The sequence below is a fragment of the Thunnus thynnus genome, chromosome 9 (genome assembly GCF_963924715.1).
Source record: "Thunnus thynnus chromosome 9, fThuThy2.1, whole genome shotgun sequence".
Lineage (NCBI taxonomy): Eukaryota > Metazoa > Chordata > Actinopteri > Scombriformes > Scombridae > Thunnus > Thunnus thynnus.
In genome coordinates, this window is record NC_089525.1 from 20,111,057 (window position 1) to 20,125,643 (window position 14,587).

The 14,587-nt window shown below is 40.0% G+C and overlaps 1 protein-coding gene across 1 annotated transcript in view; it reads right to left on the reverse strand.

Moving 5' to 3' along the window:
* Positions 1-204: 204 nt before the first annotated feature.
* The window catches only part of mrpl11 (mitochondrial ribosomal protein L11), a 45,270-nt gene continuing 30,887 nt past the window's right edge, over positions 205-14,587 (reverse strand). Inside the window, exons 3-6 of the mRNA XM_067599557.1 lie at positions 11,087-11,182; positions 2,764-2,857; positions 2,188-2,347; positions 205-406 (exon numbers count right to left, since the gene is read on the reverse strand). Of these exons, the coding sequence (XP_067455658.1) occupies positions 292-406; positions 2,188-2,347; positions 2,764-2,857; positions 11,087-11,182 (465 nt within the window). The 3' untranslated portion in view covers positions 205-291. The remainder of the gene's footprint in view (positions 407-2,187; positions 2,348-2,763; positions 2,858-11,086; positions 11,183-14,587) is intronic.

Below are 14,587 nucleotides of genomic sequence, written 5' to 3' on the forward strand. Positions count from 1 at the left end.
CAGTGGAAATGAAACGTTCAGGATCATAAATATTTTCAAAATGTGACTGGTTGTCTTTCCTGCCAAGATGCAGAGTGTGATGTAAATTTGTTACTCAAACCGTCTGAAAATGCTGAAAGCGAATAATTTGCATCAGACAAACAAAGAGACAGGAAAAATTCAGTTTTTTTTCAATGGACTGTTTATTAAGATCAGACATACACATTAACAGTGTATTTGTTATGAATGTAGTACATGTATAAAGTCAATATAAATAGAAATGGGGGGGTTTGTATTGGATGTTGCAGGTCTTCATTTTCTTTTGCCCGTTGCAGCTTCAGCTGCGGCGGCTGCTGCTGCAGCTGCATCAGCTTTCAACTTCTCTTCTCTCTGCTCCATGAAGACTTTGTACTCATCAGCTGAGAGGCTGAAGAGGAAGGTGAAAGAGGAGAAAAACAAAACAAAACAGGATATTCAGGAAAATGTTACAGGAAAATCCAACTAACAACAACACATTGACAATGTTAGACATTTGCACTTGTAGGCAATTTTGTTGTTTAATATGGACAAACAGCCCATGTAGATATTTCCAGTGGAGATATGATGATATTTAATAGCTGTAATTTCAACTTGATAGCAGAAAATCCTTCGGCTATCTGAAATATTAACTTTAAGCATCAGTTTTTGGTGTCAGTCTCCCAGAATCGAAGAGCAATGGCCTCCTTCTGGACTCACCGTGGTGCAGCAGTGTTCAACAACCATCCAGGGAGAAATCCATTGTAAAAAAGGCAGAGATACCAATTTCTCTACTGACAGAACCCTCAATAAATCATCCTGCACTGAAGTCGCAAGACATGTTAACTTTTAAGTAAGGGGAGGAAAGGGATTCTGGGAAAAGTACAATATCATTAATTGAAGTAGAGGCTGAAGGAGCAGGTTGAGGGAGTGCGGTTCTGCTCGAATACTAAACCACAACAGTTCAGGGAAAAATAACTGAACATCATGAATGATAAACAGTAGAAGTGTGAGAGTAAACACAAGCGGATCAGTAAGTTCAAAGGGTGTAGATAGGGAGGTGTCACAGCTGTAATGAAATCTAATAGAAAAGCAAGATGTACAAGACGTGAAGCTTATAATGTAAAATCTTTGTTGACAGATAGCTGCTGATTCCTTTATTTTTAAGGTTTGGTGTTTTTTTTTTTGGCATTTTTGCTTTTAATGGATTGCTCAACTCAATTTTTGAGACTGTGGTTCCTGGTGTTGTTGTACTGAACTGCTTATTAATGTCAGTATTTATATTTATGTATGTTTATTTATGTATAAGAGGATGGGCGTGCAAAGCAATAAGTATAATATGATGCAACCTGTTACAACTGCAACCACAGATGTTCAGTCAACCACAGGAAGAGCGTAAGATACTTAGAGTACCTTATTAATCAAAGCAGCTAATCACACTAGTCGCAAAAACTAAAATTCAGACCACACACTAAATCTAAATATATAGTCACTGGTCACTTTATTAGGTACACCTATACAATCTAATGCAATCCAATACAACAGCTCTGCCATGAATTCTACTTTTGCAAAGATTATTCATTTCCTGTTTTTGTTGACATTGTCAGAAAGGTGATAATGAGTGGGCAATGTACTGGATTATATTAAACATATTTCTAATACATATACATATTTCAATTCAAACATATTTCTAATATTTGGCCTCCAGCATGTATGTAAATGGAGTGTAAATATACAGAATATAATGTATATATGCACTGTGCAATGACAGTTTTCTCTTGTATAGTCAGAGAAAAAAAATGTGTTTTCAAATTTCACATCAGTAGATTTTGTTGCAGGGTTTCTGTATCCATTTGAATCTCATTATACTGTACAGTGCAGCTGTTCATATTATCCAGTCACTCTCACACATACTCACTTTTTGTTCCCTTATCTGACCTCTAGTGGCCGTTTTTAGCGTCAACAGATGACACTGAACCAGCATCATTCACATGCAACACCACAGGACTGTATAAAGCTTTACGTTTGTGTCCTTGTTCCTTTTTGAAGAGCTACGTACATAATGATACCAACACTCTACTTGGACACTGTCAGCAGCTTATCACACTACAGCTTGTGTTCACTGAAGCTTAAGTTGTCTCAGGTCGATATGTTGAGAACGTTAAGAGCGGCGAGAACAGGAGCAGGACTTACTCGTTGACAATCTTGATACCCAGCGAACGGGCCGAGCCGACGATGCTTTTGACGACAGTCTCCAGGGAGGCATCCCTCATTTTGAAGCACTCATCCTGGACTTTCACCTGGGCTATTTCATACACTGCTCTTACCGACACCATCCCCGCTGTCTCGTGGCCTTCACACACATAAAAGAGACGGCAGAATGTGAATAAAGCAAATGAAAAATTCAATAAACGCACAAGGAAAAGTTTGGCACAAAAGAAGACAAAGTGGGGCTATGTGTGAGCTAGTGTGTGTGTGTGTGTGTGTGTGTGTGTGTTGGAGAAGGTACAGGGGTGGTGTTAGGAGTCAACGGCTGAATCGGGCCTGGAGATACTATAGCTTGGAGCATAAAAGTGCGAAATCCATAATTCTCTTTTCTTAACACACCACCTTTGCCACTTCCTTCCTCTGTTGCCGTTCTCTCACATGTCATGAATATAACATCAATCACAGCAAAGCTTAAAACTGAGCCGATGGAGAGACGTGTGTCCGTTACACGTCTCAGTGGGTGAAAATTGGAGTGAGAACAGATACATCAGAACATCTCACCTGTCTTTCCAGCCCCTTTCGCAATACCCGCCGCTTGCTTGAGGAAGTAAGACACTGTGGGCTGGCCGATCTGCAGGTCATAGGTTCTGTCAGGCTGAGGAGACAAAGAAGAATTTAAATTATATATATGAAAATGTGACCTCAGTGTCCTCAATGGCAGCTAAGACCCTGTCAATGACTCTTGATGTTCACACAAATTACACGCAGATCTTCAAACATAATTAAATCATATTTTACTGAGCAAAGGCACAGACATTGAACATTACTTTTTAAATGTTTTGCTTTTATAAAATCAGCAGACTACTTATTGATAAGTGTTTTCTTAGCTGAAGTAGGAACATATCTTGGACCTACAATCCACCAGAAAGGGAACTTGTGTAATGGTGCTCTCAGTGAAGTCTGGTGACTAAACTGCTGAAAATTCTTTATTTTTGCAACAATGTAAGCTTCTGGGTTTCTTTTAATTTAACTATCTTGATGCAGGAACTGAAGAATCCAAAGTGACATGCTTTTTTTCTAAAAAGTTGACTTGAAAGGGAAAAAAAGAGGTTTATTGCCACACAAAAGATCACTGAAGAAAACAATGTCCTGATGGAGGCAATCACATAAAAAGTTGCCAGTATGATTGAGGAGAAGTTCAAATGTTTCACGGACATTTTTGAGAAAGTTACTGAGTGCCTTGAAAGTCAATCTAAACGTATAGATGAAGCAGAAACACGCATCTCTAATGCTGAGGATCTGAACACTGAATTACAAGGAAATCTCAGCATGTGGCGGAAAAGAACATTGAACACCTAAATGCAAAGTTAATGAACATGGAAAGACGCAGAGGCAGGGATAATAGAATCCACAGATTAAGTGAGAAGATGGAGGATGATGATCCAGTGTGCATCTTTGAATCTTGGCTACCATCCTTCCTGGAAATGGAGACTGAACAAGGTTTAATTAAAGCTGACCGTATGCGCTGCGAGTTTGGAAGACAAAGGTTGATGATACGACTCAGGTGGTTGTTATCAAGCTTCATAACTATACCAACAAGGCCAAAGTTTTAGTTGCAGCAAAGGCAAAGAAGGAGCTTGTGTACAATAAAAGCAGGTTAATGCTCTCATCAGATCTTCCAGAGAATGTTCGTGCACAAAGGAGATGTTTCAACAAAGTCTGCAAACAGCTAATTGAGAGGAATATACGCTTCCCCATGCAGTACACTGCTGTTCTTAGACTGACAGGAAAGAGACAAAAGTTCAGATCCCCTAAAGAAGCTCAAGATCTCCTGGATAAAATGGACTTAACTTGAGCACTGAATGGTTCGCTATATACAGTAACTCTCCCTCTTACAGCTTTGCATGGGCAAAGAAAATATCAGAGAGCTGGTACGGGCGCTTATGGATATTTAGACTTGTGAAAGTGTGACCAATAGCCTACTGTTATTTATTTATTTATTTTTATGATTGCACATTTTGTGAATAGGCGGCGGATCTAGTCGGTCTATCCCTTGATTGTCCCAGTTAAATTTGTAGCAGGGGACGGAGTTACATAAAATGGATTAGGAGTTTAGAAGGAACGTCTAGTGATTGGTTTAACCCTTTTTTGGTGAGAATAGCCTTTGTTTGCTCTCTTTTTTCAGTTTTTTTCTTCAGGCTTCCCTTTGTTAGTTAAACTTATCTTGGTTTTACATATCTTACATTTTCTTCTCTTTTTTCCTCAATTTGTCACTAAATACTGGTGTGTGTTACGTGTTTGTGTTTGTCTCACAATGCCCATTTGCCAAGCTTAGAGTTGAGGATTATTCATCTCAGATTCCCCCATGTGTGAGACAGAAATGGCATTTTTCAGATACTTAAGTAATTCTTGATGATATGTTATTGACATTGCAAAATTACTTCACTCAATGTTAAAGCTCTGAATCACCCTTTAAAGCATTAAAAAGGTTCTTATTTGGCTGAAAAAACAGGATGCTGAAATTGGTCTACTTCAACAGAAACACTTGAATAATTCAGAACATGTGAAGATAAAAATAATGGTTTGGTTTGGTCAAGTAGCTTACTCCTCTTTCTCTTCAAAAAGAAAATATGTAGCAATATTGGTACATAAAAGTCTGCCTCTCATAATAGAAAAGGTTATAGCAGATGAAAAGGGTTGTTTTCTTTGTTTTTTTTTATTTGGGGAGCACTTGTTGCTTTGTAGTCTTTATGCGCCTACGAGTCACTATTTTACTCTTACTTCTAGGACAATATTGGACAGAACTGAGAATTGTACAATTGGCTCTAGTAGACTAAGCGAACCTTTTTACGCTATTTCACCTATTTTTATTAAAATTTCCCTGCCATACAGAGACCCTTTAAAGAGGCATTGGCAGCTGAATCCATCTCTGTTGAGTAATGAAACTTTCTGTACTTATCTTAACGAGCAATTTACAAGAAAGCAAATGATAGAGATGATGCTGACCCATCTACAGTATGGGAAGCTGCCAAAATATATATCAGAGATTTCATTATTATGCTTTGTGGCTGCAAAAAAAGGAAGGAATTGGCAACCTAGCTTGAACTTGAATCTGAATGAATAGCTTTAGAAGCACAACTTGTGAGGCCGACTGAGGCTCCCTGCGGGCAGGTGGAAGCACTAATGGTCAGCACTAAATCAACTTCTTATTCAAGAAATTTTTTGCAGACTATTTGAGGCACCTGCACAACTAGTTAAGAAAAGAGGGAGCACAAATTCAATATCGCAACTAAGGAATGAAAAAAGGAAAGATTTGTGTGACATCATGCAAACTTAAGAAACTAAAGTACACAAGTGAATGTTGTAAAAGTATTAAGAAAGTAGATACCTTTTTCAACAAAATTAAATTACCATATGCAACCCAGGAATATAGAAATTTTTTATGCAAACCTACATCTGAAACAGGTTAAAGAGGCTGTTAATTCTCTACAAAGAAGGAACGCAGCAGGGTTGGATGGATGTGATCCAGATTTCTATGAGGATTTTGGGGTAAATATACAGTATCTGGTCTTTTGAGGAGAATGTATGTTGACTACAAAGGCTACCTAAAACCTTAACTATGCTAGATATTGATTTGATACTTAAAAAATGGCAAATCACCTGATCTAAATAGCTCTTATAGGCCTGTCAGCCTCATTAACGTTAACTGTAAAATCCTCTCTAAAATTCTCACAAAACAAATTAAAGATACTGTTCCTAAACCCGTTAAGCCAGATCAAACAGGCTTTCTTAAGCAAAAATTGTCTAGTTATAATATGAGGCACTTTATCAACATTATACATCAAGCTAAAGTAGCCTCAACAAAAAATATTATCTCTCTCGATGCTGAAAAAGCATTTCGATTGTAGGACTGAATGGAATTACTTATTTGCAGTGTCTAACAAGTTTGGGTAAGGAGACGAGTCTAGTAAGTGGATTCAGCTTTTGCACTCTGTACCAAGGACAAGCGTTATTGTAAATGGAGAACGCTCACAAGATTTCCTTCTGGAGCGATGTCAAGGCTGTCTCGCCTCCCCACTATTGTTTGCCCCAGCTATTGAACCACTTGCAGAAGCTACCAGAACTCATGAGGATATTCAGGGTGTTAACCTGGGCAGAAACATTCACAAAATTGCATTATAAGCGTACAATATCTTATTTGTATCAAGCTCAGAAGGTTCCTGAAGGTTAGACAATACTTTAGTTCTTTTTCAGGTTATAAAATAAACCTGGTAAAATTTGAAATTATGCCTCTTGGCTCATACAGGGACACTGCTACTCTTAAAAAAATGTCCATTGAAGTTGTCTCTCAATGGTTTATCTTAGCTAGAAATATATGTCTCCCCTAATATATGTGAACTGTACAAATTAAACATGAATCCTCTCTTAAAAGTTATGAAGGCAGACTTGAAACGCTGAGTTAATCTTCCTATTTCTTGGATGGGGAGGATAAGCTTAATTAAAATGAATATATTACCACATATTCTTTATCCAATACCGATGATACCACTTTATATGGATAAGAAAACAGGGAAAGAGAGAATTTTGTCGAGATTCATATGGAGAGGGAGAAAGGTGAGATTGAGATTTACACGACTGCAATTATCTAAAATGTCTGGTGGACATTACCAAATATTCTGTTTTATAACGGGGCAAATCATGCCAGAATTGTTTCACAGACTTAATGAGTACTTGGAAATAATTAATAGTTGGTGCTGTACTCCTTTTACTTTGTTAAGTCTTCTCACAAAGTATATCACTGAAGAGCCTGTGGCTATTACTCAAAACTCTTTAATAAGTAGTGCTATACGTTCCTGGCAAGATATTATGAAATACTGTAGTAAAAATAACAAGGCATCTCTCCTTAAAACTATGATACAAAATGCTGAACTTTTACTAGGTATAGAGGGCACCATGTTTAATCAGGGATTAGGATTATTCATGATTTATTACAAGCAAATAGTTTAATGTCATTTCATCGGTTTCAGACCATATATGGAACACCTTCATCTCACTTTTTGAGAGGGACTTGGGAATATTTTTTGACCTGTGGCAGGTCAGTGGTTGGGCACTGAGTGGACACACTAGACGGCCCACTGTGTGACCCACATGTGTGTTTTGTGGTCTGTAGGGAATCTGGTATGCAGGGTGTGGAGTCATTGCTGGAGTTCAGCAAGAGAAGGAAAAAAAAAATCACTCTTAAAGGGCAAATGCACAAAGTGTTATTATTATTATCACAAAGAGCAATAAGACCAACACGTGTCTGCTGTACACAGATTTTCATCATAGTCCTTCACAAAAAGTGTGCTTTGTATTTTCTGAGGAATTAATTCCCTTTCTTGTAGTATTTCGTCTACTCCTCTAAATCCGGAGCATCTGCTTTATGTTTCATCCCTCTCAGATCCAAGTAGTGCTTTTTTTTTTTTTCTTCATACCTTGAGGCCATTGTGTTTCTGTAATAGTGACTGCACTGTACAATGGCACTGCAGTCATTGTATTTTATTCAAGCTTAAATAGGTTTCTGACTCAACTGTAAACAAAAAAGTAGTTTATCATTCTGTCTTTTATGTTATTGTTTATATTAATATGAGACTCTAATCTAAACCTGCATTAACTGAGAGGGCAGTGCAACAATCTGTGAAAACAAAACAGACATATTATCACCTCCTGAAGTAGTTATGGTGAATGTGTTGGCAAATATTTGCCTATTAACACATCCAGCAGACACAGGGCAACATTAGTATTAATTTGGAGTCGTGTTTCTGGCCACCTGGCAAATTTAAATTTAATATGCACTCTGCTTTTAGCTCTGTCTTTGATCTCCAGAAACTCCAGAGGGAAATGTTTAGCTGGTTCTGGGCAGCATACAGTTGGTTTATCAGAGCTTTTTCGCTAAAAACAGCCTGCTGTGTTTGGAAACGGTGTTAATGAGAGCAGTGAAAGTGAATAAAAACAGTAAAGTTGTAGGCTGGGAAAACCAAACCAAAGAGCCGAAAGATGCTACGATGTTTGAAGAACGGAGGGGAAATACAGAGTCGGATGATAAATTTGAATTTGTCACTGTAAAGAAGACAGACCAAATAATGTGAACACATAAAAAATATTTTAACTGTATTTTGACTAAACCATTTGCATTGGGTGTTCACATTATTTTGTCTACCTCCTGTGCGTTCAGCTGTGTACTGCTGCACATCTGCTCTCCAGCCTCATTCCCTCGCCCTCTACATCCTTCCCTCAGGACCAAAATAAAAATAATCTCTTCAGCCTCACTGAATTATTCTGACCCTTTTATTTAATTCACATTCATTCCCTCGCCAAAGACCTTTATTGAGTAAAATCTGACATATCGATTCAATCAATCTGAGGATGGTTTTCTTCGGATCATTTGTTACCTGTCACATATGAAAAGGAAAAGAAACAGAAAATCACTGTAGGCTGAGTTCAGATGATACCACAGTGCAGATGATGTGTCATCAGTCATGTTATCTAACAAAAGTGACCTTTCGACATGAGGCAACAGAATTTTTCTCTATCTATGGAAAGGCTATTGGTTATAAAGGTCCAATGAGTCGCTGTTGTTTCTTCCATTTTAGAAGACAAACACAAACATTTACTGCAGCGGCCTTTTTCTGACGGGCAAAATGAAAAACAAAGAGAGTGAGACTGAGAACGCAGCGAGTGTAAGAACAATTATGGGAGAAAACATGAAAGGAATATTTTTGGTATTTTGGGAAATACACTTATTTGCTTTAATTTATAAATATTGATGATAAGAGTGATCACAAACGGTAAACAGTGTGTGAGAGCAATGCTACAGTGTGTAGTGTGATCATGTAGTAAAAATGGTGATGAACAAACATTTCCAAACACAGTTCAAATTTCTTTCTTTTGGCCAAATGAGCATATCCATCAAAAATCAAAGAACAAAGTTGACTGGACATCACACTGAAAGAGGGAACGTATGCTTGAATTTGTTGTGTAAGTTTCAGTGGTATATTTGTAGGATGGACGTGTAATGTGACTAAACCTTTATTGGCCATTCAGTTGCTCAACAATATCGATTATCCAATTAGCTCAACAGTAACAGGGCTTTAGTAGTGACACTCTGCAGTTAAATGATTTATGAGTTGTGTTTTGGTTTTTTTTTTGTCTTTCCAAAACCAAAAAATTAAAAAAATCAAAAGTGTACACAATGAATTTAACTGTGTGTTTATCTGCTCCAACTTCAGCTGCGAACGTTAGCATATCCGGCTAACTAGCATGCTACCTACAGTAGTAACCAAGCGTTACTGTCAAGGCTTCCAAGTTTACTTCAAAGGATCCGTGTACCATTAACCAACTACATTAACTTGTGAGGTTACAGGTTACATTAAAGTCGAGATGAAATGAAAACTTTCTTTTTGACCCTTTTAGATCACATGTAAAACAAAACATGATGTGTGCTTACGTAAGCTTGAACCAACCACTTTCAACCAATAATATCACGACATCCACCCATCGATCAATCTTCAACTTTCAGCGGCACAGAGCTAAGATTCATTATGACACAACCACGTTTCAATGTTCAAATCAAATTCCTCTCATTATGTCCTGCCTGTCTATCCTGTTTCACTCAGAAATACATCACAACACAGAAGTCAGATTCTCTCAAAATGCTGTTTCATCTGGACTTTAAAAAAATCCTGCCAAACATTAGTTCTGTTACTAGTTACACACTGCAACACAAGCACAATGCGGTTTCTTTATTTCCAAGTCTTCTACACGCATCAACACCTGGTGAGGACACAGACTTTTTGTTCATTTCATACATAAACTTGAATGGTTTCTCAGCAACCTCAGTGACTCCAGCCTGCAGCTCTGTTCACTAAGAAATATTTCTGTTTTAGTATGGATTACACAAACAAGATACAATCTTGTTGAAACAATGAGGTTAATTAGTGAGCGTCAGAGGTGTTGGTAGACATATTTTTTAACTTTGGAGAGAACCAGGCTGGCTGTTTATCCCCTCTAGCTTCCATTCTTTATGCTAAGATAAGCTAATCACCTCCCGGCTCCAGCTCCATAATTAATCACAGACATGGCAGTGGTATTGATCTTTTCATCTCACTCTCGGCAAGTGTATTTCTTTAAACGTCGAACTGTTCCTTCGCAGTAAGATGAAAGGCATTGTGAGAGGTGCTAAAAGCTAGTGACAGGACTGAGGTGAAAGTCAGTTCAGAAACAGATGCCGACTGCACGCACACATTAAACATCGCATGTAAAGTATGTCGAGTACAGTGTGAGCAGGAGAAGCTCTACGCTGCAAACCGCCAGCAGATGGCACTGATCGGCAGCAGCAGTGGGGACCCGTGATGTGATGGCAGAGCTGTTGCTGAATATTGCATGTCAAAATATATTCACGCTTTTTACAGGATTAGACTTCCACTCCTTACATCACAAACCTCATTACAACACACATTTATTCAGCTCACAGGACACAACTCTTGATGTGAAACAACACACAAAGAGGCGGTGGTGGTGGTGGTGGAGGTGGAGGGGGCGTCGAGTCAAACAATATGTGGTGGGTAAAAAAAAAACAACAAATAACTACAAGCTCTTTTCTGAGTAATTCACATCTCTTGCATGCACTTAATGCTTCTTGACTCTAAGTTCCTCTGGGTATTGCTTCATTAATGAATACAAATGGAAAGGCTTACTTTATTGGTAGAGTATGAATAATGGAAGTGCTCTGGTAATGTTATGCAGCTAGTGGAATTAACTACAGTTGAAGGAGAGAGGTGTACTAAGTGTGAAGGGTCAGGGGAGGGTTAGCAAGACCCCCACAACGAGCCGCACACACACGCACCTTCACGTTGATCTTGACTGGGAGTGGGATGCCCTCCTTCAGCTCCTTTGTTTTCTCGTTGAAGTCCTTGCAGAACTGTCCGATAGGGATTCCTCTCTGGATGGGAAGAGGAAAATAAACATGGGAAAAAAAGAAATTGATGCGTGGATTGCTTTAAAATGTATGAGGAGTCTGAGCTCGCAAACATTTCAGCTGAACGTCACTCGTGTCACACTTGTGCTGCCAGAATACAGATGCCTGAACTGATGTCAGTCAATCAATCACAAAGCTTCAGAGGGGTCTGACTTTATTTGCACACATGAACGACTCGGGGAATGGGCGCCTGACTGGATATATATGTGACTAGCCGAAGTGTGTTTATATGCCATAACATTTTGGTGGAGACATTTTTATACTTCATGCTAGTTTTTTCTTGTTATATTCACACTGAAATGCGTCTGTGTGTGTGTGTGTGTGTGTGCAGCTTTTCTGTTGTTCCAGACAAAAGTGTTTATGTATGTCTGTCACTCGAGCTATGACTGAATGCATGTTTGTGCCCAAAGCCAGAGAAACCCAGTGATGAATGAGCCTCCCATTTTCCAGCTCCTGCGAGGCCAACCAGAGCGAAAGCAAAATGGATGGGTGACATTAAGTCAACGCCCGGCCAACGCTGCTCCTTTGCACCATTCCTCTTTGGAGATGAATTCAGTAGCAAAGACTAATAAAGAATCTAATTATTACTGCTGAAATTTACACTGACCTTCACCCGCTATCCTTTCCCCAAGGCAACACACTGATTGAAATGTTCATTTCTGAAATGAGGGAATGAAAAAAAAGGGCTTTTATACACAGTTTAATGGACTCATGAGCTTCTATTGCTCCACGACGGAGCAGACTGAGCAGAGCACAGCCCTCTGATCCTAATAATGCATCTGATGAAAAGTCAGTCATCCTGAGACGTTCTCCAATGACAGGACGGGGAAGACATTTATTTGAACTTAACGGAGCAGAAAGTTCTCCCAACATCATTTCCACTAAAGGCTTCAAAAGCACCTGATGAATGCTAATCAGTCTCTGGATCTACACAACGCCACTACTTCATTAGTGTCTGAAATGCTACTCATTACTCACTGGAGTTACTGTGCATCCGCTAACACAATAACAACAAACAGATTGAAATTTCCACATGTCACAAGAGTCGACGCAGGTTATTGTTTCAGAGCTGATGGGTGCTATTTGAATTACAATATCCTACTAATGAAATGAAACCCAGCTACGTCCCTGGGGCCCCTCGCTAGGCTCTACCTTCCCTCCCCTCTCATGCTTATTAATAGTAATCCCATGTCAACCTTGCTACCTTCTACCCGTGGCCTTCCCTCCCACCACTTCCCATAAAACAACATAGCAAGGGTAAACAAGCAGGGAGGGAGCACTGAGGGAAAGTCTAATTAAATATGGATTAATATAAAGGCTGTGATGTTGGGTATGAGTCAAAGAAAACCCTCGGGCTCTGCCTCACACATTCAGCTGCCATTCCTTTCCTTCTGTTCAGCCCGTCTCGGATAATGATCTTTCCCACCGACTCAGACGGCCCTTTCATGCCACACAATGCCATGAAAAGGCCTTCCTGACCAGCCAGAGATAATGCCTGATGCTTCTAAAATGTGCTTAAGCACGAACAGCGAGACATTATGCAGACAGAAGAGCGAATGTGCTAAAGATAGATGGAGGCAAAGACTTCACAGGGCCTCCCTGACCAGACAGTCCTTTGCTGCTAATAGGGCTTGAACAAACAATGAAAAAAAAGGCTAAAGAGTGGCAAATAAGAGAAAGATTGGCCTGAGGAGGAGAGACATGGCCCACTCGGGGACAGCACACAGTTTGCCCTGAGCTCTGCACACAATTAAATATGCACCAGAGACAGGTAATCATATTTTAATTAAGCTGTTCCACAAGAGTTCAGGCACCTCAACCTCTGAAGATGACAGCATGAGCAAGTTTTATTTTGGCCTCTGGCTATTTAATAGTTTAACTGCAGTAATTACAGCGATTGGACCATGTTGATAATTGCAATCAGAGTCTTTAAATGTTGCGGGGGGGCTGGTGTGCCATGCAAGCAAGGTTCAAGGTTGGCTCCTCCAGCGTCCCATGACATTCATCAGAAAGAAGAAAACTGGAACAGTAACATTCATGGCCTGGCCAAATCGCTAACCCCGCTCACTGGATCTGAGCATCTAATCATCCTCGAGTCCGAGCTGCTGGATAAATCCTCTCTCCTTCACCATGACTGATTAGAGCCGGGCGCTCTCCAGTATAAAATGGCTGCAGCCCATCACCCAAGGCGGGGCCTTCCACACTGGCTGTGGACGAGGACATTCAGCCACACATCTTCAAAGACTTCTGAGATCCTGGGCACCGGGATTAAACGCTAATCTACGAAGATATTGCTTGCCGTCAAAAACCAGCAGCGACAGTGGTGAGTAATTGCTATATGATCCATTCAAGATCGGCGCAGCAGAGTCTTATTACTCATAATTATGGGAGCAATTAGGCATTTGCAATTAAAATCTGAGAAGTGTCCATTTGATTTGACCCTTCCACCATATTCTCTGCAGTCTTTTTTGACACTCCCTCCGTGTTAATGTGATTGGCTTTTCAGCTTCACTAACTCTTTTTAACAAGATGTAGCACTAGTGTGGCATGATGGTGTGTGAGTGTGTGTGCGTAGAGGGGAGGAAACCTGATGGGAGGAGAGGAGCGACAAGAATGGGAAAGAGAGAGAGAGACAGCTGAGGTGTATTAAAGTTGTCAGAATGTGGGCAGTGATCGTGGTCAATATTTGAACAATGAGGAGGAGGTTTGTTTGACCGAGGTGAATGACGGGAGAGAAGTAAAGCGAAGGCCGCGGGAGGTCCTCATGAATATGGGCGAGTGTGTGTGTGTATGTTTATGTATGAATACTTCAGCCTCATTTCAATCTTGTTTCAATCTGACAAGACTATCAGTTGAAGAGTGTGTATGTGTGCATATTAAGCTGCCAGGGACTGCTGACGGTGAGGAAGTGTTCGCTGCGTGCGGTCGCAGGTGTCTCTGCATCTGAGAGAAAAATGGAGAGAAAAAAAAAAAAAAAAAGAAATGCAGGAGAGTGAAAGAGAAAAGAAGAGGAGGAGGAGGTGGAGAGAGAGGAAGAGATAGGAGAGAGAGCAGGTCAAGAGGAGTGTTGTGCTTAAGGAAGCGTGGCAAACATGGAGATAAAGGACAGAGACATAGGGGTAAGGCCTTGGGGCAGGAGGCAGGATTAATTGCCCCTGGCATGCAAGGCCACCGGATAAATTGCCCTTGGGCGGTCTACACGAAGGAGGGCTGCGATGCGGTGACGAAGGTGTTACAGTGAAGAGAGGCTGATGGGAGGCGAGGTTAATTAAACTCTTCAGTGTGAAACACTCTCATTCATTACCTTCATTACCTTGTTCATTTAATCTGCTCCCGTGTTGGCATTTTATCACATCCAGCCTCATTGTG